This window comes from Stegodyphus dumicola, chromosome X1 (assembly GCF_044657685.1).
Source record: "Stegodyphus dumicola isolate Sdum_Otavi_A_Nest chromosome X1, ASM4465768v1".
In the NCBI taxonomy this organism is placed as follows: domain Eukaryota; kingdom Metazoa; phylum Arthropoda; class Arachnida; order Araneae; family Eresidae; genus Stegodyphus; species Stegodyphus dumicola.
In genome coordinates, this window is record NC_140780.1 from 180,020,961 (window position 1) to 180,047,977 (window position 27,017).

The window sequence follows — 27,017 nt, forward strand, 5'->3', positions numbered from 1 at the left end:
GATTGGAGCTGTCTAGTCACTCCTAGAGGCAAAACGCCTAAAAACGTTCTAAAAGGTTTCTGTCAGACGAGCTGATGAATATTTGAGGTTTTTCATAGCAAAAAAAGCGCATTCTTTTAAATACTCTGCCGCGCTCAGTGATTTATAGTTGGTGTGGCTAGAAAAAGTCATAGACCTTCTGGCGTCTTTCAATAATTCTGGCCAGTTTAGGAGATACTTAATTTGCCCACAAGGAAGCATTCACACTATGGCGTAAGTTTTCACAAGTGATTGCACAAAGTTACATTGCTAGGCAAGGGGACTTTACCACGCCACCAAATGTGGCATAAGACATTTGGTTTAAAAGTTCCAAATTTCAATTTTATCCCAAGACTTGTATAAAGGGAAAGAAAATCGACCAATCACAGTGAAGTACGTCATATTATTTCAACTTCTATGAAGCGCTACAATTTCGTATCTAAGATTGGGAAAAGTGCTGCTTGACAGAAAATTTTTATGTTCTATTTTCATTCCGTTAAAATGTGAAACTTAATTAAAAGTATGCTAAAGTACAGCACACTTTTTTCACAGCAAATAGCCCCCAAGGGCGGGGGAAACACCGAAACTACGGAAATTTAAAAGTTGCCGAAATTTGAAATGTAATCAAATATGCGCAAAATTAGTTTTCCGTGACTGGGTGATTGCCTGTGGCTTAGACAGTCAATTTCCAGAAATTTCATCAGTTTCAAAGCATCTGTTATGCTTAGAATGACATTAGTGTCGCTATGACAATAGTGACATTTAAACCTACCAGCTTAAGAGGTGGCATGCAAGATGTTTCGACTTCATTTAATGAAAATTTCGCATTGTTTAAACTTTACCGCGTGCCTGTAATATGAAATCCATCGTTAGCTTTGATGATATAATTTGAAAGCTTAAAATAGTTTTTTCGCTGGCCGAAGTTCCATGGACCATGTTTTTTTTCCCTGGAAAAATCTTTTTTATCAGAACTTCCGGGTGTGTTGGAGATTTTTCGAACTATTTTGGGGGCATTAGAAATTTTTTTTAAGATTTCAAAATTGCAATAGTTTTTGCTCGGTGCTTTATGAGCTGTCGTGTGTCTTGTTATAAACATTGTGAGTTTTCATATGGTTTTCCAGCCATTTCTCTCCCGTATTTTTATCAGTATCTTGGTTTCTAATTATCCGCTTGCTAAAATAATATGTCAGCACGCCGACCTTTCCTATCTCTGCGATAACATAATAAATACTCCATCCTTCTTGTTTCTTAGATTCATTTATAATTAAGCAAGGTTGATTCGATAATTTTTTATTTCAACGTTCTGAAAAATGTAGCCGAAAAAACAGAAATAAAAAAAAAGTGAAGCCCATTTAGAAGACGATATGATCTCTCAGAAGAAATTTACGAATATACAAAGATTATGACTCAATATATTAATTGCATACAAATAGGCTCACAGCATTATCATCGTGTGAACAAAGGAAAATGTAATATAAATAAATTAAATATCTAAGAATTTATATTTTCTCATTTATTTTGCTACAAACGTTAAGTGTATCTCATGATTTCACCTCATTCAATGCCTTTTCTTGAAGTGGGCTTAAATCTCCGAAGTGACCACTCATGTTAGTCAAGGGAGGAGAATGTTTCTAGAAAGGAAAAAAAAAAAAATAGAAATTAACTAATCAGGCTGAAAAACCGGAAAACATTTATTCAATTGAACGATAAATGACAAGTCTAAAAATTAAATTCTTTAGTAACAGTACATTCGCATTACTCGGCACATATAATATGTAGAGTTCCGCAAACTTGACTCCGATTACTCGACATTCTGCATGCAGTTACTCGACACTCTGTTTGACGATCACTTTTTTTAATCACTAAATAACTTCTGCTGTTCAAGCAGAACTTTCTCATTAAAATAATATGATGGTCTGTTAATAGCTAGACTGTTATAATTTCTAACATTTCCTATTCGGAACGAACAGTATAGGCATATTGTAACTGTAATTACGACATACATTTATGCATATGAATGTCCGCATGTTATCCTCTTTGCTTCAAAGATGCTACAGTATTTTATTTTTTGCAATATTTATCCCTACCCCTCTGTCTAATTCTTTGACCTGTATATTTGTTGACAGGCTTTGTTCCTTTAGTGGAAATTCCACCCTTCCCTTAGTACTGCCCACCTGTGGCTGTGCGGTAAAGTCGTTACACGCTAATAGTTCGACGTGGGTTTGAATCTTAACGAACTGACTAGCTGCATGGACAATTTTATGGTTTTCCCGATGTGTAACATGGATACTAGCCATTCCCCTTAGAAAGTCCTCCACGAAGGCATCCCTTTCCTTAGGCATCTAGCCCTCGCGTGCTTGGCCGTTATCAAGTAAACCAAACCAATTGCTGTCTTAGTAGCGAAGTGGCCGAAGAAAACCGAGTAGCCCGCTCATATTCCTTTTTCCTACTAGCCGTTAGCAGCCTTGCCTGAAGGTTTATCGTAAGATAAACTTTCAGTTAATTCAGACATAATTTCTCAATTTTACATGTAGGATTTTAAGTACTATGTTGTCTATGCAAGTAAAAATATCGAATGGGAAGAAAAGAAAACAATTTAACATGATAATGAAAACGAAATTGAATGCCATAAAGAGGCTAGACAAAGGAGAAATTATTAATAAAACTGCCATGGATTTAAGCGTTGGACTAACAGCTATAATAAGGCGGAGATAAGATATCCAGAACCAAGTTTTGGTGTGTGAAAAATGCGGGTACTGATAGGTTAAAGGAAAGGAAAATTATAAAAGTTGGCAAATACGAAAAAGTGAATACGGCTCCCCTTTGAGGGGGAGGGGGGTTGGGTATGAAAGGAAAGAGGACCCTTTTCAGGACCCATTTTGCAAGAAGCCTTCAAATTCTATAAAGAATTTCAAGAAGAGCTGCATTTACAGCTAGTGTTGGTTCATTTGGCAGGTAGAACAAGCGGTATGGTATCAGATAGTTAAAAACATGTGTCGAAAAACTATCTGCTAACTTGGCAATATGTCAATAAATTCAAGGAAACATTCCAGAAACTAAAGGAGGGTCTATCTGGGAATCAAATTTACAACTATTATGAGTGCGGCCTGAAGTTTCGAATGCGGTCTTCGGAAACGCTTGCAATCAGGGAAGAAACATCGGTCCCGAACTATAAAAGAAGTAAGGAAGTTATACACTCTTGGCATGCAGAAGTGCAACAGGCAGTCATTAGCTCCAACCGGCTCTCATTAGCAAATGAAAAATTTCTGAGTGTTTAAAACTTAAAAGTATGCAGTAATGAGATCAAAAACCTTCTATGATCTGTTTGTTTGGTACAGGAATTAGTCAAATGCATGAATGGATGGAGCCAATTTTAATGAGCGTGAGAAACAGTCTAGCATCACGAGATATATATACAAAATTTTTTTCAAAGAGCTAATAATAATTGCTTAAGTTTTTATGTTAATGTTTTTCTAACTTTGTAAGGATTATGTTACTTTTATTAACAGTTAAATTTTGAGTTAAACTTCCTTTCCTATCGCTTCTTAATTTCAACTTACCACTTCCGGCCAGAACGTAGTTTTGGAATCACGTCTGAATGCTAATAAGGAAGAGCGGTATTTAACCGTGAAGTTATACTGCCTTAGTGAGAGAGATACCAGATATTCTGGCTAGCACGCGTCCGACTTTTTAGGCTACTCTCTCGTAACGTATTATTACGCTCGGACGTACTTTAGGCCCTTGATAGCTTCGCAGTCTATTAGCATTAAGGGGCCAACTTTGTTAGAATTTTGATAGCTTCGGCTATATCTTTTTTAGTTAAGATTAGTTTAGTTTATTTCTTAGTCTCTTAAGTTGAAGCCCGAGTGTTGGCTTTATTGTACAACTCCAAGACGGAGTTTTGTTAAACTTTAGTTGGAATAATAAAGGGTTATTTCACCCTTCTCCCTTGTTGTTTTCTACCTTACGAACTCAAGCAATTATTCGCTTACAAGTTCTTAAGATTCTTCACTTTTCACACATTCTTCACAGCTGTAACTTATAAATACACAGTGGAGAATCCTACAACTTTTAACAGTTATTTTAGGATAAATTATGCTATTTTGTCCTGTATTCTGCCTGAACGTTCATTAGAGTAATATGCAGTGAAATATTATTGAGGTGCCAATACCCCATTCCTTATTTCATAAAATTTGACATTTTTGGTATCTCATCAGCCTCTCAGTCACTGCCATTGTTCTCTATGGTGGTGTCTCAGTTACATTAGGTTGGATTTGCTGTACTCGACTCTACGAGCTTTCTACTGCTAGAATTTGATAAATTTTATAAAGTAAGAGTCTATTACATCAGTCTTCGAAAACTTCTTTTCCCAAGTAGAACTGCTTTCTTTTAATTTCTATTCATTCTGTGGAGAAAAATCTACTTTTAAAGCAATTACTGTAAAAACTTCTATTAAAACTTTAATTACGTAATTTTCTTTGTAATAATAAAACGATGCAACTTTCCAGAATGAGTTACCTTCGAGGAATGGAAAATGTTAGAATCACCTCTAATTATGTCAACTATTTTTTTTTCGAATGACTTTGGAAATATTAAGTCATTTTGATGTTATAAATACCATTTTGTTGAATTTCGATTAGTCTAATTCTGATGATCCGAAATTTTGGATAAATTGAACCTTACCAGAGAAATATAATAAAATATTAACGTTAACTGGATTTTTTTATCGATAAGTCCAATTTCTTTATCTCGATAAATTCGATAAGCGGAAATTTATACGAAAGATTCTGAAATGTTTCCTTTCCATTTTTTTCTCGTTAAGTCATGAATTACCCCGAAACCATGGAAACTTGCCCTACCCCTCTTCTTTATAACCGTTACTTATTCTGCTGCTCATCTTTTTTCGGACACTGTATTAATTCCCAAAAGCAACCGCAATCTGGCAGTTATGATTATTTAAAAACATACGTTAAAAAGTAAAATTGTTTTAGAAGTTCCAGAAAACTGTAATTTATTTTAGAAAAACAGTCTGTATTTAGAATAAATAAAGTTGTTGCCATTTTGGGTAAAAAATATCTAAAGGTAAAGAAACGTCTGCTTTGCGATCATTCACATGAAGGCAACAACTTTACAACCTCACTGAACTCCTGTACAATTGCAAAATTATTGTCCTGGAGTTGTTACAAAGTTATCAGATTTGTTACACTTTACTCAAATATGCATTTAAAATCCACAACTCGTAAAGAGCTTCAGACTCTGCTGAATAAATTCGACCCAGGAAGAAAACATAATATTTTAAAGACGTTTGTGCTATTCATAGCTTGGAATAAATTCGATAGATGAAGCTAATTTTCAATGAACGACTTACGAAAACAGCGATTTCAAAAAGGAGAAATGGAAAAATTACCTTTCTTTTTTGCTTAAATTTTATAAATACTCATATACGAGAAGACTTCTAATTTTCTGGTATAAGGACACCACGAAGTGACAGACATTACATGAAAACAGCAGATTTGTTAATAAAAGTTATTCATTTTAAATAAAAATATGCGCATTTATTTACAGTAAAAAAATCTAGCGAAACAAATAGCATTTGCTCTTAAAAATCACATATTATTTGATAACGAGTATGAAGCTAACTAACATGTAAAGTTTATTATTGCAATTATTTATTATATTTGTACTGCGTACATACAGTATAATAATATTCAAAGGCCTCAGACATAAAAACAAGATCAATTATAACTATTTATGTTTCCAAACTAAATTTTGCACTTTAAAAATAAAGTTTTGTGAATGGTTGGTACGAAATATAAGTGAGTTTTTGGATAAGAATATGCAGCATTTTTAGCACATGTTTTACGTTTGTATAGACACAGAGAAAAAAAAAGCGAAAAAAGATTGAGAGAGATAGCTGAAATACATACGGGATTTTATATATTTTGTAATTTCTTTGAAATGCAATTGAAATTTCATCAGACAATGAAGTTGGACATCATTATGTGCGAATTATTATCCAAAAATCATTTAAGAACAACAGCAAAAAAAAAATTGTTCATACATCGTTCTTTCAAATAAAAATTCATTAGCTATTATTTTATCCTTGCCCTCTTTTTACGATCATTTTCTTCATGGTTTCCAAAATTTTCGTTAATTAAATTTGATGAGAAATTAATTTTTCTTGTAAGAAATAAATTACATCTATGAAAGCTAATACGCTAGACAGGGAATTGTAAAATTTTACGAAATTATTTCTTTATGTATTAAATAAGTGCCTAAATATAAGACAGTTATATTAGATCAGACAACATTACCGACTTTATTTTCAGGGCATAATTGTTATCTTACCAAATTAATCTATTGATTCTTGTCTAGTTGCGCAAACTAGTATTGTTCTGAAAAATTGCTCCTTTTAGTGCAGTGTTTCTCTTCCCTTTCGCCGAAGATCTATTGTTTGAAATTCGTTAATACCTTAGCGATACATCCTTTAGTCACTCCTAAACAAGAAATAAATGTCAAAGTTTCGAAGTTAAAATCAGGGGCCCTTAGTAACATCAGTGAATGTCTCTTTAGATCCTTTTAATGCAGAACGCTCTTGAATTGCTGACAAAACTAGAAAATTTTGAATTAATACGTGATATTAGCTTGTCCCAGTGATTGAGGTTTCTGAATGCTTACAATTTTATTTTCTTTTAATAACACTGAAAACTCTGCCAGGCAACAATTTGCATCCTCGATTCCATAAGTCGCAGGTGGCGTCTCTGTCACGAGCTGGAATGTTAACAGTGATTTAATCTATACAGATGTAGTTTAGATACAGACTGAAATCAATACTCACTGTGAACGATTTTCTTGATTTCAGTATTAGAATTTTAAAGTAAATGAAAATTTATCAAATTTCCAGAGGTGAAATCAACATTATTGGGAGGATTCTGATACTTATAAAAGACTTTGTTTATATCGAAAAAATACCTGAATAAGAATAACTCTTGGTCAATCTTTCCTTTTATTGCAATGACAGAAAAATATATTAAAAACAATCTTATGCTAACATGAAACACTAGAATACTGCTATAATATTTTTTGCAAACTTTTATATATCAGCAAAATTTGACAGCTGACAAAGTACAGTGGTTTCATATGTAGGTAAAAAATAACCACACGTTCGTCATGATAATTCCATTAATATGGTCCTTAATTTATGAAAAAAGGAGTCTTCTAATAGATGCTAAGCTAAATAACTCTCAAAAACATTAAAAATCGCAAAAAATTTTATTGTAAGAGATACAGTAAACGTTTATGCCAGAACTATGAATGGAACAGTGAGTAAATTTAGTTTCCGGCACGACGTTTTTATTTGAGAAATAACACAGGAATGTTTTTTTGTCAAAGCCCGAGCTCCGGCACTGCATACGGCAATGCACTTATTCCAAGGAATATCATTCTCAGGCATAAAATTGTGGATTACTTTTAAAATTTCGCTTGCAGTTGCTCTATCATGAAGAGATTAACAAAATAAGTACTCTTCGGTAATTCTTTTATCTTCTTCGAAACGCATGTAAACTAATAATTCAACAAAGTTCGTTATATCTGTACTTTCATCCAATTGCAATGCGAAATACTCGCTCTGTTTTACTTTTTGAATAACTATCTCTTTTATGGAACTTGCCATTTCATGATTTCATAGACTTAATGCATCATTTGATAACGGAGTATTATTAAGTTTATTAGCCGCTTTTTTGTTGAATAATGTTAAAACGCTATCTTTAGCTGCTGGTAATACAAGGTTTTCTCCAATAGTGTGAGCCTGCCCATTCTTGGCAATTCTTAAGCTTACTAGGTAACTACTAGCTTCCAAAGTTCATACGAAGTAACAAAACCTCTCATGACTTGTTTACTATTTTTGAACCCCAATAATTTACTTTAAAAAAATATTCTTCGGATTCATCCTTTAAACTGCCAAACTTAGATTCGAGATGTTTTTTCAGAAACGACGGTTTCATACTTTGATTGGATAATAGTTTATCGCAAATAACACATTGATGTTGAGTGTCCATTTCATATCTATTCTAGGTAAAACCAAATGATAAATAACTTTCATTATTTTTTCTATAAATACTTTTTCTTTTCTTTTGAGTGTTCTTAGTGCTAGTAGATTGTCCTGGATCCATCACCTGTGAATCATCACTTTTTCGCTTTGTCAATCCTGGCCACTTTTCCATTTTGAAAATCTAGGTTAAATTTATTATTTTTTCACAAATATTTAAATAAACAACATATTACGAGTTCTTCAAAAACAAACGACGACATTCTCAAATAGCGTAGAAAATTAAGGAATACAAAGCAAGAAGAAGACAAAACACCTGCTGCTAGAGACAGAAAATCGACGTAAAAAATTTATTCTAACTGAAAATAGATCATTATGAGCCCGGAAATGGTGGCGACGTAAAGTGTAGACAGGCTAATAAATCGATCAATTCTAAAGCAATTAATGTGATACTATTATCCTTTTATAGGAACTTATTTTTATTTCCTATTAAATACAACATCCATTTCTATTACGCCTTTTAAAAACATGATTTATGAAAAATTTTGTTATGTCTATGGCTAAAAGAATATTTGTAACGGATTATTCTCCTAAAGTCTACGAGCGATTATAGACCTTGAACAAAGCTCAAATTTCAGAAATTTACGAGTGTTAGAGAAAAAACTTAAACAAACAAGATGTTGAGGTATTTAATTTTTGAATTTATTAGTTAAAATACTTTGTTTCTTTGCGTACCACCTGTTTTTCTCTTGCGTACCACTGGTTGAGAATTGCTGCTGTAGACAATTCATATTGTGAGAGAATGTGATAGAAAAAGGTAATGAATTTGAATAACAGTTAAAATGTTGTGTTTGATGAAATGAACAATATTTAAAACTCAACATGTACAAATAAAGCAATGTATGTTCAGTAAAAATAAATAATGATATTTTATTATACTTAGATTTATCAGGTGAATGTTTTTATATAAATCTGTAAGCAGAACTTCAAATTTAACACATATATTAGTTTTAGATTGCTGAAAGAAAGAGGACTCATTGGAAATCTACTTTTTAAATTCACTCTAAGTTTTTTTATATACAGAAATAATTAAAATCAAGTCATAAACAATTATTCTCAATGAGGCTTATATTATTCAGTTATACTCAAAGCTTAAATTGGGCCGGAGCCCACAGGAAGCCGGCTCCGGTACTTCTTTGGTTTTGGAATGTATTCTAATTCTAGTCGGAGCGCACCGGAACCCTAAATAAAAAGGCTCCCGCACTTCTTTTGTATAACTGAACCATTATTTCAGTAAAAGTTGGATCCCGAAAATTTTTTTAAGCAAAAAAAATTAATATTAAAAATCGCTTATTAAATTTTAATTTATTATCTCTTTACATTTTATTTAATTTTAATTATTTAATTACTTTAATCTTAAAGTATTTTATTAAATAATAATAAATTTATTATGAAGTAATTAAATAATAATTAATAAAAATTAATTATTAATTTCAATTAAATATTTATTAATTAATTTGATACTCCTTAACTACTTAATTTTAAAATTATCAATGATTTTAATAGTCATTTTATTTATTTATTTACTCTTGTTCCTCTTTCCCGACGGTCTTCCATTAGGGCTCCAGCACTTGTACTTTTAGAAATTAAGCCCTGGTTATACTGTATGCTGAAAGATATAAACATGTCTGAAGCTTTTATTAAAGCTTATTATTTTATAAACCATTATTATCTAATCAACACTATTAAAATGTATAGTTTTATATTAAATGTGCACTATTGAAATGTTCTGAATAACGATAATAGATAAGTAGTACGTAAGTAACGATATAATAAGTAAATAAATACATATCAGAACTTAGAAAAACAGTGAATTAAAAAAATTAATAATATTTTAATAAACACAATGATCCAATAAAACAAATTATATTTACAAAAAGCGTTATAATGAGCCTTTGCAATAATCCCAAAAAGATAAATTACAGAAATTATAAGATACTAGTTTTGCAGTTTACCTTTTTAACTCACGAAAGGTACAAAAGCGGTAGATTCAGTAAGGTGTCATTAAGGTGGTCTACTACAGCAGCATTACAATACTAAAAATTTTTTTACACGCAGAATCGCTAATTAAGAAACTATGTTGCGTGAAATTTGGCAGAAATATAAAGCAATAGGTCAGTTTTCGAATCACAATGTTAGAATCAAGTTTGAAATGAAATTTACTTAAATATTATATTTAAAAAAAATTAGTTTGAAATACGTAATTTTAATGTGTAGTTTGGAAAGCCATCAATAGATGGCGCTACGAGTTAAAATTTAACATTGTAATCTTATTTCTGCAAAAATTCACGAAGTAATTGATTTTGATATCAGTTATAAATCATATTTTTTTCTAAATAATATTTAGAAGCGTTTCATATATTCCTTTATACACAGTTTTCACTAAACATTGTCAGCTGTCAGCAGAATGACGTTTACGGCAACCCTATTGCATTGCTATTCCGCACTCGTTTTGTTTACATTTATTTGTACTGTGGTCAGTTTGCAAAAAATATGCGAAAATATCAAGGACGACCGAAAAAACATCCTGGTTTTAATAAAAGATCCAGAATTCAGCGTAAACGTCGAGCTCAAGAAAAAAATATGAAATTAAATTCCCGAGATGTGGAAGATTCCGAACAAGCGGATGTTTTCGAAAGGTGAGAAATAATTTATTCTTTATATCGACTACCCCGTGTTTATGATTTCGTAGTAAGTTAATTCCGAAGTAAAATATGCGTATTTTTTGTATTGAAGGTCAGAAATTATTGATACAACTGCATCTGTGTCAAAGGAGAATCATTGCCCGGATGATTTTTTTACAAAGTAAGTTTTTTTTTTTTTTTTTTTTTTTTTGTATGTGTGTGTATGAGGGGATGCTAATAATTGTTCAACAGTGTTATAACAATTTATTCCTCCATTCACACTAAATTGTTGGGAAATATTGAAAGGGTAAATTCCAATTCACAAGGAATTGCTGAAATAATTGAATCTTTTCAAAAGTATGAGCATGTTCTTGCGATCTAAATTGAATTCACCATCATTACATGTATTATTGGAAATTTTATAGTCATATGTTTGCTACGAAATGCTTTGTCAGTTACCTATGGTATATTTTTACAGGTGTATGCACATTTATTCATGTGCTCGCTGTTCAACTTGCTTTTTTTTCTTATGTCATTTACTTGGATGTTAAAACTTTCTTTTAGCGTTGGAACATTTTATGATCATTTAGTAAAATTTATATATAAATATATATTATTGCTTGTTTATTTATGGTTCTGTGTATTTGTCATGTATGCATGTTGTGAAGTGTAGTTTTTAAAAAATATGTCACAAATGGTAAATTCCACCAAAAGCTGAATTGAATTGATATTGGGATGCAGGTAATTAGAAAATATCTGCCGTGTATTTTGAGCGTAAACCAAACTAGTGCCAAGAATGGGACCAATACGCTCAGGCTTGCTTAGCCTTTTTGCCATTGTCCAAATTGAATTATCTCCAGTATAAAGGGAGTGAATGCTTTCTCTGTATAACAATAAAATATCTGTCTGATCAAAAATCTACCAATAAGAAACTTTTCATATGTTATGTGACAGACTTTCTGCAAACAGAAGTCCTCAGCTCTGTTCTTGTACATGTTTTTTAATTGTGGTTCAGATGTGTACTTCTCAAAGGAATTCTTCTCATAGGAAGATTATCTGAACATTTAAAAACTATATTCTGCTTTTAGGGGCCTAATATTTTATGCCCCTAAAATTAATATTGAAATTTCTAAAATGTTGAAAAATATGTCATCTGGATTCTGTGCAAAAAATATAATCCCTTTTTCATTTCTGCATTTGCAATTCCTGCATTTTCTTTTTTCCTACATTTTTTAATTGGAAGGAATTTCATTCGCAGAGCCCTCTAATTTATTCTTACAAATCATGTAGTAATGTACCATTTTAGCTAGATATAAATAACACATTTTGTAATTTTTCTAACCTGTGGTTATACAGCATGATATAATAGCTACACAGGGTATGGCGAAACAGTATACAGCAATATCTGTCGCACTGTCTGAGATGGGTGGTAGTCATACGTAGCTTAATGCTTAAATTTGTTATGTGTTATTTATTTATTCATTTTTTTTTTAATTATGTTATAGCAGTTTATTTCTTTCATTCTTAGGTCCGGAAGTGAAAATTTTGACTTTTCTACGCCAGAAGTTACAGCTAATGTTCCTAAGACAAACCAGGCTTTCCTGAGTTAAGTTGGTTTATTTTTAAAATAGATATTAGCTGTGCATGATATTGAAACTCTTACAGTTACTTAATTATGGTTAACTAATTATGTATTAATTTAGAAGTCAAGCAACCAAAATCAGCGTTATATTTTCAAATAGTGAATATTTCAAAATATGATGCTGATTTTTGTTGCTTGACTCTCAAATTAATACTTGGTCGGTGTGTTATTGTATCTTAATTAAACTAATTATGGTTCTTTTCTTCTCAGTTCTGATCTGGACATTTCAGTTATTGACTCTGACGTAGAAGGTAGAAATACAAGCTCTCTTTTGGGGTAAATATGTATTTCTCTATGCCAAAATTAAAATGTCATTATTTATGTTTTTCTTTTATGGTGTTACATTATGTTGTTTACATACTGATAGCTATTAAAACTGTTAAATATAATATTGTAGCTATCAAAAAGAGGGGGATGAATTTGATTTGTACCAAATTTGGACGTTTTGCATGAAAGAACTTGAAAATAAAAGATTTTTTTAAAAATATATTCATTGAAATCGGTGAAATTTTCAGACGGGACACTGAAGCAAATGAAAATATTTTGGGGTTTGATTCTTTTGATGGGAGCCTCATCAATAAGCCTACTATCTTTTTTAAACATTGCTTCTTTTTCATTGTTTTCATGATGTTTTATGTTCCCTTCATGAAAGAAATTTTTAATAATTTAAATTTTGTTAATAAAATATAACAAAATGAAATCTGTGATTATGTGGCTATTATTTTTTCCATATATATTTATTTGAGGAAAACCAAAAATTTTATTATTTTACAGAATTTTTAAGAAAAATACAAGGATAAAATTTTTTAAATAATTCTGATTACTACCTTTGCTTTCCTCTCGTAATGTGCCTCAAATTAGAGCAATTAGACAACAAATTTAAGTCGTGATCTTTTTTTCCAAGTTTTTTTTTAGGCTTAGGAGTATAAATTGCTTATCCCCACAAGACAGTGCATCTTCTTAGTATGCCATCCTAAGGCTCCGTTCACATGATGGTATAAATGTCATAGACGCATAATCATAAGGCACAAAATGTGGGAGTTCCATTCACACCTGCGAGAGAGGGTCTAAGCCATAGCCAATTAGAGAAGCTAAATTTGTGCATGCATATATGTGTCTACAGCTTTCTCTCTCAATAGGTTTTATGTATATGCTCTGATTGGGCGACTCTTATATCAAGTCGGCACAAAGTTGAAAACTTCAAGCTTAATGCCCAAACTAGTTTTTGTGACATAGCAAGGTCTGACTACAAAGCGTTGTTAGTTGGGAATTATGACATTTATACAACGGCTTGAATAGAGCCTTAGAAAGCCATTTGGTAACTGAGTTATCCACCATGAAAGAGTTATTCTTGCCCCTCTGAATTCAGTGTTTACTGGAACACGAACATTTTATACTCAGGTGTAGAGGCCCTTCATGTGAAACCTCCGGCACACAAAGTACTGACTAATATTGCACGAGCAAATGACACTGCGAGCATGGAAGCAGCAGTTGTGAAGATGACTCATCTTCTTGTAGTAATATACTGGTAATCCAGTGTATTATTATTGTTAACTTATTTGCTATCTGTTGCCTAAATTTCCTAAACCTAATTGCGAATGGGCTGCCTGCATGGGCGTTTTCATGGTTTTCCCCGTGTATATGAGCCATTTCCCTTAGAAAGTCCTCCATGAAAGCATCCCTCCTCTTAGGAAGATCAAGTGCTTTGCTGTCATCAAATAAGCCAAATTTAAACCTAATTTGTAATATTTATATATATTAATTATATATATGTATATATATTGTGTGTATATATATATGTATATATATATATATATATTTTAGCTTGGAGTCTGAGCCTCTTCAGGAGAACCTTAATGATGAATTTCTGTGTCCTGATTCACCTTTAATTATCGAAAGGGAAGATCGACGAAAGGCAAATCCATTACCATCTGGCAGAACAATTTGCAATATGTCTTTTGTAATAGTGCAGGCTAGGACATTAGAGCAACATTCCCTAAATTGTAAAATTTGGAGGATCATTTATTTTTAACAAAGTGATTCGACGTGGTCTTGTCACTACATATAACTATGTATGTGATAAAATTTTATGTGGGGAAATGGCAACAATTTGTTCTGATATGGAGAAAAGCAGCCTAAATCAGCTTGCAGTATTAGGTGCGTTATCTACTGGCAATGGATTTTCACAAGAGGAGGAAAAGTTTAGCATCATGGAAATTCCGTATATGAGCAACTCGACCTTTGCTTCTTGTGAGCGAACTACTGGCAAAATAATACAGGGATGTGCACAGGAAACTATGTGTGCTGCTATAGAAGAGGAGAAAAGGTAGGCAGAACTTCGCAATAATAAATATAATGATGGTTATCACTGTATAACTGTCATTGTTGATGGAGGTTGGTGTAAAAGAAGCTATGGGCATGGTTACAATGCTTCAAGTGGCATATCTGTTATTATAGGCATGGTCACCCAGAAAATTTTGTTTGTTGGAATTCGCAATAAAGTGTGCCTTATATGCAGTGCTATTGAAGATGGCAAGATGCCAAATAAAGTGCACCTTTGTTGGCGAAATTGGAATGGGCTTTCTACAGGTATGGAAAGCAGTGCCATTGTGGAAGGTCTGAATTATCTCCAGTGTGTTCACAAAATACGTTGTACTCGACTTGTTGGAGATGGAGATGCTAACACAATGGCCAAAGTGAAAGAAAGCGTTTCATATGGAGGACGGGTGATCAAAGTAGAATGTGCTAACCATGCTGTTCGAAGATATCGCAGAGCTCTTGAGAAACTTCAGCAAAATACTGCGCGCTTCCCCGTGGCTAAAGGAATTGCTGCCCGTAAATTGCTGAAAATTAAAATGCCACTGTTAGTCAGAGGTGCTAGAGTAGCTATAAAAGCTCATGCTTTACCTAGCCATTATCAGCACACACAAGAAGCTATTGATGCATTAGTATCTGACTTGAGAAATGGGCCACATCATGTATTTGGCAAGCATGATGCTTGTAGTGCTTTTTGTGCAAAGAAAGGTGCAGAGTTGGACAGCACATACAATGAAATTTTTTCCTCGGGTATGTTGCAAGCTATTGAAGCAGAAGTGGGAAGAGTACTGATATCGTGTAGCAGTACTCTTATTTGGAATGCCACAAATAATCCTGCTGAAAGCTTCATGAGTCAACTGTGTAAAACATCTGGTGGAAAAAGAGTTGATTTTTCCAAAGCTGGTGGCATGAACAGGCGTGCGAGTATTGCTGTCATGGCCTATCAAAATCCAGCACAGCAGTGGCAAAAAAATGCACAAAAAGCTGTAACAGGAAGTAGCCCCAGGACTCCAACTTTGAAATTCGTAGCTTCCAGAAATAAGCGCCATGTAAAACGTCTTGAGAGACGTAGACTTTTTGACACTGAGAAGAAAAAGAGAAATATGAGGAAAGCAGGACATATTCAGCAAGGTGGGGATATTTCTTATGGTGATTTTCCTGAGAAACCAGACCTATCAGACGAAGCATATGAATTGGCAGCTAAAAATGTTTTTATATCAATTGAAGTTCCAAAAAAAGATTCTCTTGAGGCCGTAACACGTGGACAGTCATCATCTGAAAGATGGCGTCACGAAAGATCAAGAAGAATATCATCATTCTTTTTCAAAGATGTTGCTGATAGGCGTCCAACAACACTCAGTGCTGCTTTAGTGAAACGTATCATATATAATGATAACGTTTCAACTAAAGGTAAAGGTAAAAGTATGGGGGACACCAGCGATGTACCATAGGTCAACTGGTAATGCCTTCCCATACTAACTCTTTAAGGAAAAAAAAAAGGGGGGTAATTGCAAGTTTTATAAGAATTTGCATAAACTGAAGCTTTTCAAAAGGTCTAAAGTTTGCCTATTATGGTACATCGTGCAATTCCACAGTACGCCCCGCATCCAGTATTTATTAAAAATAATGGTGTAGGGCATAAGTAGATTACAAAATAAGCATTAAAGTATGGCTTGGCTAACGAAGCAGTAGCCTTAAATCAATACAAGGAAAAGCACATGGGAAAAAACATCAGACGTTGTGGCCTTTTTATTGATCCTAAATATCCCTTTCTTTGTACTTCGCCAGATGGATTGATAGACGAAGATGGATTACTTGAAATAAAATGTCCTTATACAGCCAGATTCTCAGCAGACTTGTCAGACTTTTTCAGCAAGCCTAATTCTGTTGGTCTTCGGATGGATGCTGATAATAATCTTTATTTACCGAAAAGCCACAAATATTATTTTCAAATTCAAGGGTAGTTAGCCATAACAGAGAGGAATTGGTGTGATTTATATATATGGTGCAGAGAAGATGCAATCACATTAAGAATACCCGAAGACAAAACTTTCTGGATCAGTTTAGTTCCAAAACTCGAAAAATTTTACGTGAATTGTATTCTTCCTGAGCTTGTTGATCCAAGAGCACCAAGAAAAATGTCTCTTAGAGAACCGAAGTATATTGTTGATGCTAGAGCACAGAATGAGAAACAAAAACAGGCCACTGCTTCTGTAAAACAAACACAAGAAAAAAGAGAAATTGAAATTTCAGAAGCAGATAAAATTATTTCATCTCCTAGAAAGAATGCAGGAGAGAAAAGAATCAGGAAACCAAAAATTATTTTTGATTTGTAATCAGTAACAAGCCAAGCCAGCACACCGTAACATTTTCTACGTCTGAATAAAAACTATGCCTGCAACAAAGCATTATGATTAAATCCATACCTAATTAGAATATTACCCCATTTCTCTAAAAAAATATGTTCAAAAAGTCTCTGCTTTCAGTAATAGATACGTCTGATCAATTCTGCCATAATTCTGTAATCAATACTTGAAGCTAGAATCTCCTGTGCTGCACTGCCATTGCATCTCTTTTCTGAATGTTTCATCATCCACTTCTCATTCTAAATATTCCTGTGTGCTTTCATTTATAGCTGCTAACTTGTTGTGAACATTTTCTGCACCACATGTTATATTTTGCAATGTAAATAATGCGTGCAATCATATATTTTGGTTTTAATCATCAGTAACTTTGGTAAAACTACATTTATGCAAAGAAGACTTCCATAAAGTCACAGTTTCTGTGAAAAAGAAAATAAGTTTGATGACCTCTGTCATAATTCAATAAATAATTTTTTAAAATAGCATCACCTGTGCTGCACTAACATTGGAAAAAATTAAAGTCATCTCTTTTCTGAATGTTTCCTCATGCACTTCTGTTTCTAAGTATTCTTGTGTGCTTTGATCCATAGCTGATAACTTGTTGAGAATATTTTCTGCACAACATGTTATACCTCTGAACTTAAATAATTGCGGTAAAGAAGTATTTTGGTTTGAATCATGTGTAACTCCAATATAAGTCCATTTCTCCAAGGAAAACCTCCACAAAGTCACTGCTTCTGTAGAAAAATAAGCCTGATGAATTCTGACAATTCAGTAATCAATTTTTGAAGATTACATCTTCTGTGCTGCACTGCTATTGCAGCAAATTAAAGTCATCTCGTTTCCGAATCCACTTCTGTTTCTAAGTATTCTTGTGTGCTTTGATCCATAGCTGCTAACTTGTGAACATTTTCTGCGCCACATGTTATACTTCGCTATGTAAACAATACCTGCAATGATGTTTTTCGGATTCAATCATCAGTAACTTCTGAATAACCACATGTCTGTAAAGAAAACCTCCATAAAGTCACTGCCTCTGTAGAAAGCAAAACAAGTCTGATAAACTCTGCCATAATTCAGCAGTCATTTTTTGAAGATAGTCTCCTGTGCTGCACTGCCACTAATTATTAAAGATAGCATCGTTTCTTTTGCCCTACCGTTGCAGAAAATGAAAATCTTTTCTTTTCTGAATTTGTTCTAGTACTCATTTGGCCTGATATGCTTGTTCTCTAAACATTCCTGTATATTTTCTGTGCAGCTGCTAACTTTTCGTGAACATTTTCTCCACCATACTGTATACACCTGCTTGTAAACAGTGATAGCCATTAAGTGATGTACATCTACATATACTTAATTTGAATACAAGAAATAAATATATGTCTGATGAACTCTGCCTTAATTCAGTAATCAATTTTTGAAGATAGCATCTCCTGCGCTGCAGTGCGATTGCTGAAAATTAAACTGATCTCGTTTCCGAATGTTTCCACGTCCACTTCTGCTTCTAAATATTCCTGTGTGCTTTCTCCATAGCTGCTAACATTTGAACATTTTTTGCATTACGTGTTATACTTCACAATGTAAAACAATGCCTGCAGTGAAGTATTTTGGTTTCATTCTTCTGTAATTCCAGTATAACTCCATTTCTCCAAGGAAGACCTCCACAAAGTCACTGCTTCTGTAGAAAAATGTGTCTGATAACTGTACCATAATTCAGTAATCAATGTTTGAAGAGAGCATCTCCAGTGCTGCACGCGATTGCTGAAAATTAAATTGATCTCTTTTCTGAATGTTTCCACATCCACTTCTGCTTCTAAATATTCCTGTGTGTTTTCTCCATAGCTGCTAACATGTGAACATTTTCTTCACCACGTGTTATATATCACAATGTAAAACAATGCCTGCAGTGAAGTATTTTGGTTTCATTCTTCTGTAATTCCAGTATAACTCCATTTCTCCAAGAAAGACCTCCACAAAGTCACTGCTTCTGTAGAAAAATGTGTCTGATAACTGTACCATAATTCAGTAATTAATGTTTGAAGAGAGCATCTCCAGTGCTGCACTGCCATTGCAGAAAATTAAATTGATCTCATTTCCAAATGTTTTGTCATCCACTTCTGCTTCTAAATATTCCTGTGTGCTTTTCCCGTAGCTGCTAACTTGAACATTTTCTGCACCATGTTTTTCTCAGAGTAAACAGTGCTTACAATGAAGTATTTTGGTTCTATTCATCAGTAATTTAAGTATAACCACATTTCTGTAATGACCTCCACAAAGTCACTGTTTCTGTAAAAAAATGTATCTGATGAACTCTGCCTTATTTCAGTAATCAACTTTTGAAGATTACATATCCTGTGCTCATTCCCATTGCAGGAGATATCTCTTTCCGAATGTTTCCTCATCCAGTTATGCTTCCAAATATTCCTGTGTGCTTTCATTTATAGCTGCTAACTTGTTGTGAGCATTTTCTGCACCAAGTGTTATACTTTTCAATGTAAACATTGTCTGCAATGAAATATTTTGGTTTCATTCATCAGTAATTTCAGTATAACTCCAGTTCTCCAAGGAAAAGCTCCACAAAGAAAGATCTCCAATACAATTATTTACATTGTGTATTCTGATAGGCTTTAGAAATTTTTGAAAGTATTGGAAATTAATAACTTGGCATCGAAAGTGAAATTACAATTGTACTGAGTAAAAAGACACGTTTTATTTACAGGAATTCTATTGGACATTGGGTATTTCCTGTATGCTACAACATGTGCTTTATAAAGCAAAAAGATACGTTGGATTTACAGGAATTCTATTGGACATGAGGGACTTTCCTGTATGCTACAACATGTGCTTTATAAGGCAAGGACATTGCTTAAGAGGGTATAGATATCGTTTGCGGAGAGGACTCCGAGACAGTGAGCGTTAAGTTGCTAGTTCCCCTCGCTTCGTGTTTCGCCTGATAGTGTTTCGCCTATAGTAGTTTGGTGCGCCAACTTCAGTTAGGAGCACTGTAGGAAGGCCTAGCGTGCCATATGGTTTTATTGAATTTTTTACTGATTTCTGCATTATTAATGAGCAATTTTTTCCAGTTTATTGTTTCTGAGATCACAAACTTGGAATATATATTCGAAAGTAGTGGTTCCTCTCACTGCTGCTGAAGAATGTGACCTTGATTTCTTCAAACACCTTAAAATACTTGCTCATAACGATTTCCTGCAGAAGCAAAAATGAGCATCCAGAGATGAAAGTTTCCAAACTCTTCAAAGCAAGCGGATAGCATTGAACAGCAACCTGGGGATGATGAAAGTCATAAAATCTGGTGACCCCGCAGGCAAGAAAATTTAAATGATGATAGCTGCTATAAGCCGATCGGCGGAAGTTCAGATTCCGGCAATGAGCCAAGAAGAAATAAAACTATTTGTCACCAGCCAGAAAGAGTAAGGAAAGTGTCTGCTAACATGAGAATGAAGGTTTTTGATGCTGCAAAAAAGCTGATGGAAATAGAAATGCCAGTACCCAGCCTGACATTCCCCCCCGGGGGTTGATGTAGAGAACTCTGCGAAGCTACTGGCTAGGATCTGTACCTAGGCAGTCTCGGCCACGGAGGTATAAAATTTATGAACTTAGTGGTTCTGAAGGCTCTGGGAAAGGTCACTTATTGGCCGGCCTCGGAGTCTGGCACGTCCTAGCGCGGCGTGGTACTAGTAGCCCGGAGGTTTTCCCCCCAGGTTCGCTGGGTAATGTCCCGCTGTGACGGGCTCGCCCAAGCGACTGGTAGGAGCATTAGACGACCGGTGCTGCCTGGTGTCTTATCCAGGTGGTGCGCTGCTCCCTTGGAGGATAATAGTGGAGGTTGAACCTCCACGACGTGCCCAAAGGGGGAGTAGGCCTGCAGTGTGATTTAGTTCACGGAGCAGGGAAGCCTAAAACTTACTTACTTACTTACCCAGCCTGACATGTACACTGACAACGATGCAACCCAGGAGAATCAAGATAGATTCTGCTACACCAAACAAGTGGCTTGCATTAATCCTATCACAATTCAGGACTCCTGATTCAGCTGGAAGGACATCCATACAATGATATTTGAGAAGAAGACATACAAAATTGAGTATCGTGGAAAGATGATTGCTTATATCTTGAACGTGGATGATCCACTTGTCTACAAAACTCATAACCATGCTAAAAAATAAGGACATCAAATTTCAGTGCATCCTGCTCTCACAAGAGAGAAAGGTGATCATTAGAAGCCTTCCCAGCTCCACATGTTAATGCTGCCTCATGTTGCATAATATAATAATACACACACTGGCCAATCAATAAGAAACCTTTCAGATTTTCATCTGAATGCATGCTAGGGATGAAATGTCCAAATTTTTTCTATGATGTGGATTATACTTGGTTAAAATTCCGGTATAAGTAAGGTGTAAGAGTGCTTTTCATGATGAATGAAGTAAAATGGGGAAAAAAAGGCGGCAGATCGTTCACCATTTGAAAAAGGGGCTTATTGTTGGTGCACATTTAGTGGGGGCATCGATTTCGAATCCTTCTCTAAAAAATGTAACTGCAGTTCGAGCATAGTTTTCAAAGACAGTGATCGGCGGTATCTCCGATGAATTGTACGGCAGAACACGGATTCAACTATCACAAATCGTCAACCAAGGCTCTTTCCAACAAATTTCAGCTAGAACTATGCGCAGCGAATTGCAGAGGGATAGGAATGCATAGTTTTGGTGCCTGTAAGAAAATCACTCAGTTCTGCCGACATGCAAGACTTCATTTTCAGTGGTGTCATCTGAGAAGACACTGGACATCTGAGAATTGGAAATGGGTAATGTGGTGGGATATTACATTATGTATTACATGTATTACATATTAAACATAAGTTATGGGTTACCTCATAACTACAGAAGGTTCCTGTTCGCTGCCAGAAAAGGTTGAAGTAATCTGCAATGTAAATTACCGACAATACATGAGCTTTGTTCATTTATGGGCATGATAAAATTTTATCGATGCTTTTTGAAAAATGCTGCAGAAACTCAAGGAGTCATACACGAAATGTTAAAGGGTGATAAAAAAAGATCATTGTAAAGTTCTATGCACAGATGAAAGTGTTTAGTGTATTTAATTATGGCAAAGCACACTAGGGCTATCTGCCTAAGAGAAGGGATGCCTTCGTGGAGGACTTTCTAAGGGAAACTGGCTCATATACACGTTACACATGGGGAAAACCACGAAAACGCCCATGCAGCCAGTCCGTTCGCGGGATTCGAACCTCGGACCGAACTACCAGTATTCAGCGATTTTACCGCTCTGCCGCTGGTAGGCCTGCACAGATGAAGGAATTCACCAGTTTGAGAAGTGCAAATCTGATTTAGTCAATGGTGCCCTTTTGTGTTTCCCAATGGATTACCCTTTGTGTGCAGATGCATCAGACTTTCCTATAGGATCAGTATTGCAGCAATTGGAAGAACAAGAACAAGACTGAAAACCTATTGTGTTCTACTCTAAAACATTAAATAATGCACAGAAGGTTTATAGTACCTATGACAGAGAATTCTTAGGAATATATCTTTCTGTCAAGCATTTTAAACATGTATCGGAAGGACGCAAATTCATCATACTTACTGATCACAAGCCACTGTCATATGCATAGAAGCAAAAGAATGGGAAGGCATAACCCAGACAACAACACCAACTTCAGTATATATCGGAATTTTCAACTGATATTCAGCATATTGATGCCAAAGAAAATTTAGTTGCAGTTGAAGTAGTCTCAGTTACTGGCTATGAAGCAGTAGCAGATGCTCAAGAATATAATGAAGAATTGCAACATTTAATGACAGGTAGTGCTTCACTGAAATTTAAATCATCTACATTAGCATTTTGGAAAACATTAAGATGTGACAGCTCAACAACCAGTATCAGGCCTTTTATTTCAAATTTAGACAACAAATGTTTCATCAAATTCATAATTTTGCTCCTCTGGTATCAGGACAACTGTCAACGAGATGACTGAAAAATTTATCTTTCTAAATATAAAGAAAGAAATTCACGAATAGACTTAAAGTCCTGTTAATTGTCAAAGGAGCAAAGTCAACAGGCATACAAAATCTAAAATAGCCGAGTTCCAAGCACCTCATGCTAGATTAAGTATTGTGCAAGTTGACCTGATTGGGCCATTACCACCATCTGCTGGTAGGACGTATTATCTGACAGTTATTGACCATTTTTCCTGTTAGGGAGAAGTAGTTTCTTTACCAGATATCACAAGAGAAATGGTTGTCAAAGCATTTTACAATCATTGGATTAGCAGATTTGTTGTGCCTAGTTCCATAATCTCAGATCAAGGAAGACAGTTTGAGTCGCAGCCTTTCAAGAGCCTTGCAAAAGTATGTGGTGCTAAAGTTTTACGTTCCACTCCATACCACCCACATTGCAGTGGGAAAATTGAGCAGTTTCTCAGAACTTAAAAAAATGCAATAAAGGCTCACGGCAACATCAGATGGACAGAAATTCTTCTATGATTCAGAGTTGCAATATGTCCTGATACTAATCACTCTGTAGCTCAAATGGTATATTTTATGCAAATAAGGTTACCATGTGAGTTTTTCGACTACCTACCACTAAAACTAAACCTGAACCATTTGTAACAAATTTACTGTCTTTTATGGATCAGCACCAGTTTATCAACTGCTAACAAACATAAAATATTTATGCATAAAGACTTGAGATCATGTTCTCATGTGTTTGTGAGAACTGATCGTGTGAAAAAGGCACTTGAATTTGCTTATTGAGGGACCATTTTTTTGTGGTGAAAAAATATGATAAATATTTCCGAGTCTTAATTAAGGACAGACAAGTTAACATTTCATTGACAGACTGAAACAAGCTTATTTGTTACTTTCGAACAAATTACTAGAAACAGTGACTGAAAATAAAAAACCATTTCACATTTCATGTACCCAAAATTCTGATACTGTACCTAACGTCAAATCTATTATTCTAGATGGTATGAAAATCAGAAAATGTGTTGGATTTAAGGACTAATGTTTTGTATATTTTGCTATACTTCATCATTCCTCTGACATCATCTTCTAAATATTAGTAAATATATATCTGCATTAGTGATAATCAGCTGTGAGCACTATGCTAGTGATTATAATGTCCTTGCTTTTTCCCATATGCCATATGTTGCATGAAATTTTTTTATATGAATCTAGCTTCCTGTGAGGAATTTCTGTGATCTTTCTAGTATGTATCAAGAATTAGGCTTGTGATATACTGTCATGATTTTGCCCACATGTTCCCTGAATATACTACCATTTCCTTAGGAAGACTTCCAAGAAGAATACTGTTGTGAGTTCTAAGCCTAACTATGGTTTGGAACTGTTTATAATGAATTATTGGGATTCTGCACATGTAATGTGGATGCAATTCTATTTCCATTTAGAAGATTTTCTGCAAAGGTAATGCTTTAGCTGTGAGATAATTCTGTTTTGGAAATAAAACTGATATTTATTTAGATTTCTGGTATTTATAAGGCAGTTTATCAATAGCAGGTAGCATCTTGCCTCTTTGCTTTGATCAGGGCCTGTGCAACCAGTGGTAGTCAAAATTTTTAGAATTTAGAGAATAGTGCATAGCAAAATTTTATAATTTAGCAGAGGGCACTGAGCAGCAGAATTTAGAGGCAAAAAAATGTTCAGAACTTACGAAGACATCAGCCAGCAGAATTTAGGATATGCAGAGATTGCACTGAGTGGCAATAGTGCCATATGTTACATTTGCTATCTGCATTATTAATTTGTGAAACAATTTCAGCTGTTTGAAAATGCATTTTTCTGTTAGAAATTTGTATTTCTTGCAATTTCTTTTTTTTGGGGGGGGTCGAGAATATGGTGTTAAAAATATTTTATCATTTTCTTTTTTTTTTTTTTTTTCTTTCAGGTGAAAATTTTGTGCATGATTTGGCTTTCATTGAGACGTCTCTGGGTCAGGAGTTACTAAGGAAGAGAAACTTACATGCAGGTTGAAGCATGCAGTGTCAAATGTATAAGGAATATAAAAGATGCTGTATATTAGTATAAGTTTGAATAACCATAATAAAAAAATTTCTTGAAAATTGTGTTTTTTCTGCGAGTTATTAAAATTGGAAATAATTAATTACAATATTTATGAAAATTTTCGAAAATAAAAATACAAGTAGTATTTAAAAAGTACTGCAAAACTCATTTTTAAGTAGAAAAATTATTCTCAGATGAAATTCTTTCGATTATGCAAAAGGACTTTTTTAGTATTTGAAAGGTTCATTTGAACCCAACAACTGAAACTAATGTATCCCCAGTTTATTGATACCAACCATTTTGTTGGTATCAATGAACCCACTACTTTCTAAAAGCATTTCTGTCAATTACTAAGGGCTAATGAACAAGTGTTGAATTCTCAAGATGAATGTTGCCGAAACAGAAAAAAGTGTACTTCAGAACATTCTGCAGTAGCTCAAACAAAGTCACGGACCTCATCTATACTGTAGTCAGAGAGAAATTATTCCCCTTCCTTTTCTTTCAAAAGCTGAGTTTCCAAACGCACAACGGGAGGCCGTTGCTAAAAGCTGTGGAACTAGTTTTATAGCTATTTTTAGCAACTTGTGAGCTGTTTTTCAGATAACACAGTAAATCTCGGGGAGGGGGAATTTGAAATCATGATCACTGCCGGTACGGCAGAATTTAGGTACAGCAAAATTGTAAAATTCAGCGAAGCATCAAGCAATAAAATTTTAGAATTTTGTGGGAAGCGCACTTGACAACAGAATTTATTGCGTACAAGGTCAGCAAAATGCATAGCGCCGTACCTGATTCATGATACAGCAGTATTCATTACCAATAGCAAACTTGTTTGAGGATAAGTTCGAAAAAATGTTTTCTAGTTGTTACCTAAAATCGGTAAACAATAATCTTTGAAAGATTATTCGATTATATCGTTACTAATATGGTAAAAATTTGAAAAGCAATCAGAAGCCGTATCTCTAGGGTCTTCACGTCACGATTTATTTTTATTTGTTCGAATATGATATTTATATCTCTCTTCCTACAAGTATGTATCTTCGTACGTATAAAGTATCAAAAATAATAAAAGTAATTAATAAATTTTCTCTAGTTGCCCTGAAAACTACATCTGAATATAAAGATAAGAAAGACATCAGTAAATTGCTGTTGTTATTTGCTGATCATAATGGTAATCAACCGAACATGATCACATATACCGTCTTCAAAACTTTGATTTTTATCAAGCTTCATATAAATACTAGGTTTTTGTTAGTCACGTAATTTGACATCCTAAATTTAAGATGACAGATGAAATAATGACTAGTTCTGAATTAGCTTACTCAGGAAGTAAAATTTTCTCCTTCCCGTCAATATAGCATATTTATAGCTCCCAATGATGGCGATCACTAACTAAATATGTTATGGATTAGAACCCTATTGCACTCCATAAGTTTTTCTTTATTCGCTTTATGTGCATGCGTGCTTGGTTGTGGAAGAAATTAAAAAGCCCTTTTTTTTTTTTTTTACTTAGGTTATTCGAATGTATACGCCAGACATTTATTTGTTGAACTGTAGTTATAATTTGGAACGTGGAGCCGTTGGAGCCGAACCGAACGTCAGTTTGTTTAGAATTATAGAGTTTGATTACGCCAAAGCAGGTGAATTTGGAAAACACCAAAATCGGTCATGCATCCAACTCGTTATCGAGGCTTGAACTCCGGATGAACTACCAGTGTTCGGCGGCTCGCTTGCTAGAATTGCGTTAGGCTCTTTGAATGTAGCAAAGCCACGAGGGTTACCTTCTTAAGATGGCAGGCCTTCGTGGAGTCATTTTCTGAAGGCTTAGATTAGGTTATTATGGCAAAGCACAGTAGGATGCCTTCATGTTGAACTTTCTTAGAGAAATTG

General features: G+C 34.3%; 2 protein-coding genes across 10 annotated transcripts in view; one reads left to right on the forward strand and one right to left on the reverse strand.

Annotated features, from left to right (window-relative positions):
• Window positions 1–27,017, reverse strand: part of LOC118188601 (SEC14-like protein 2) — a 171,850-nt gene that overhangs the window by 94,063 nt on the left and 50,770 nt on the right. For 4 of the 9 annotated variants that reach the window (XM_035359083.2, XM_035359086.2, XM_035359085.2 and 1 more), the window contains one exon: window positions 1,572–1,649. The exons of 4 other annotated variants lie outside the window; for them this stretch is intronic. In XM_035359083.2, the coding sequence (XP_035214974.1) occupies window positions 1,572–1,625 (54 nt within the window). In that variant the 5' untranslated portion in view covers window positions 1,626–1,649. Of the gene's footprint in view, window positions 1–1,571; window positions 1,650–27,017 lie in introns of those variants that run through there. One more of the 9 variants, XM_035359082.2, reaches the window with a different exon arrangement.
• Window positions 10,343–25,186, forward strand: LOC118188597 (uncharacterized). Its single transcript, XM_085807523.1, has 5 exons — window positions 10,343–10,764; window positions 10,862–10,930; window positions 12,278–12,353; window positions 12,600–12,667; window positions 25,012–25,186. The coding sequence occupies exons 1-5, from the start codon at window positions 10,619–10,621 to the stop codon at window positions 25,013–25,015; spliced, it is 363 nt and encodes a 120-aa protein (XP_085663649.1). The 5' UTR covers window positions 10,343–10,618; the 3' UTR covers window positions 25,016–25,186.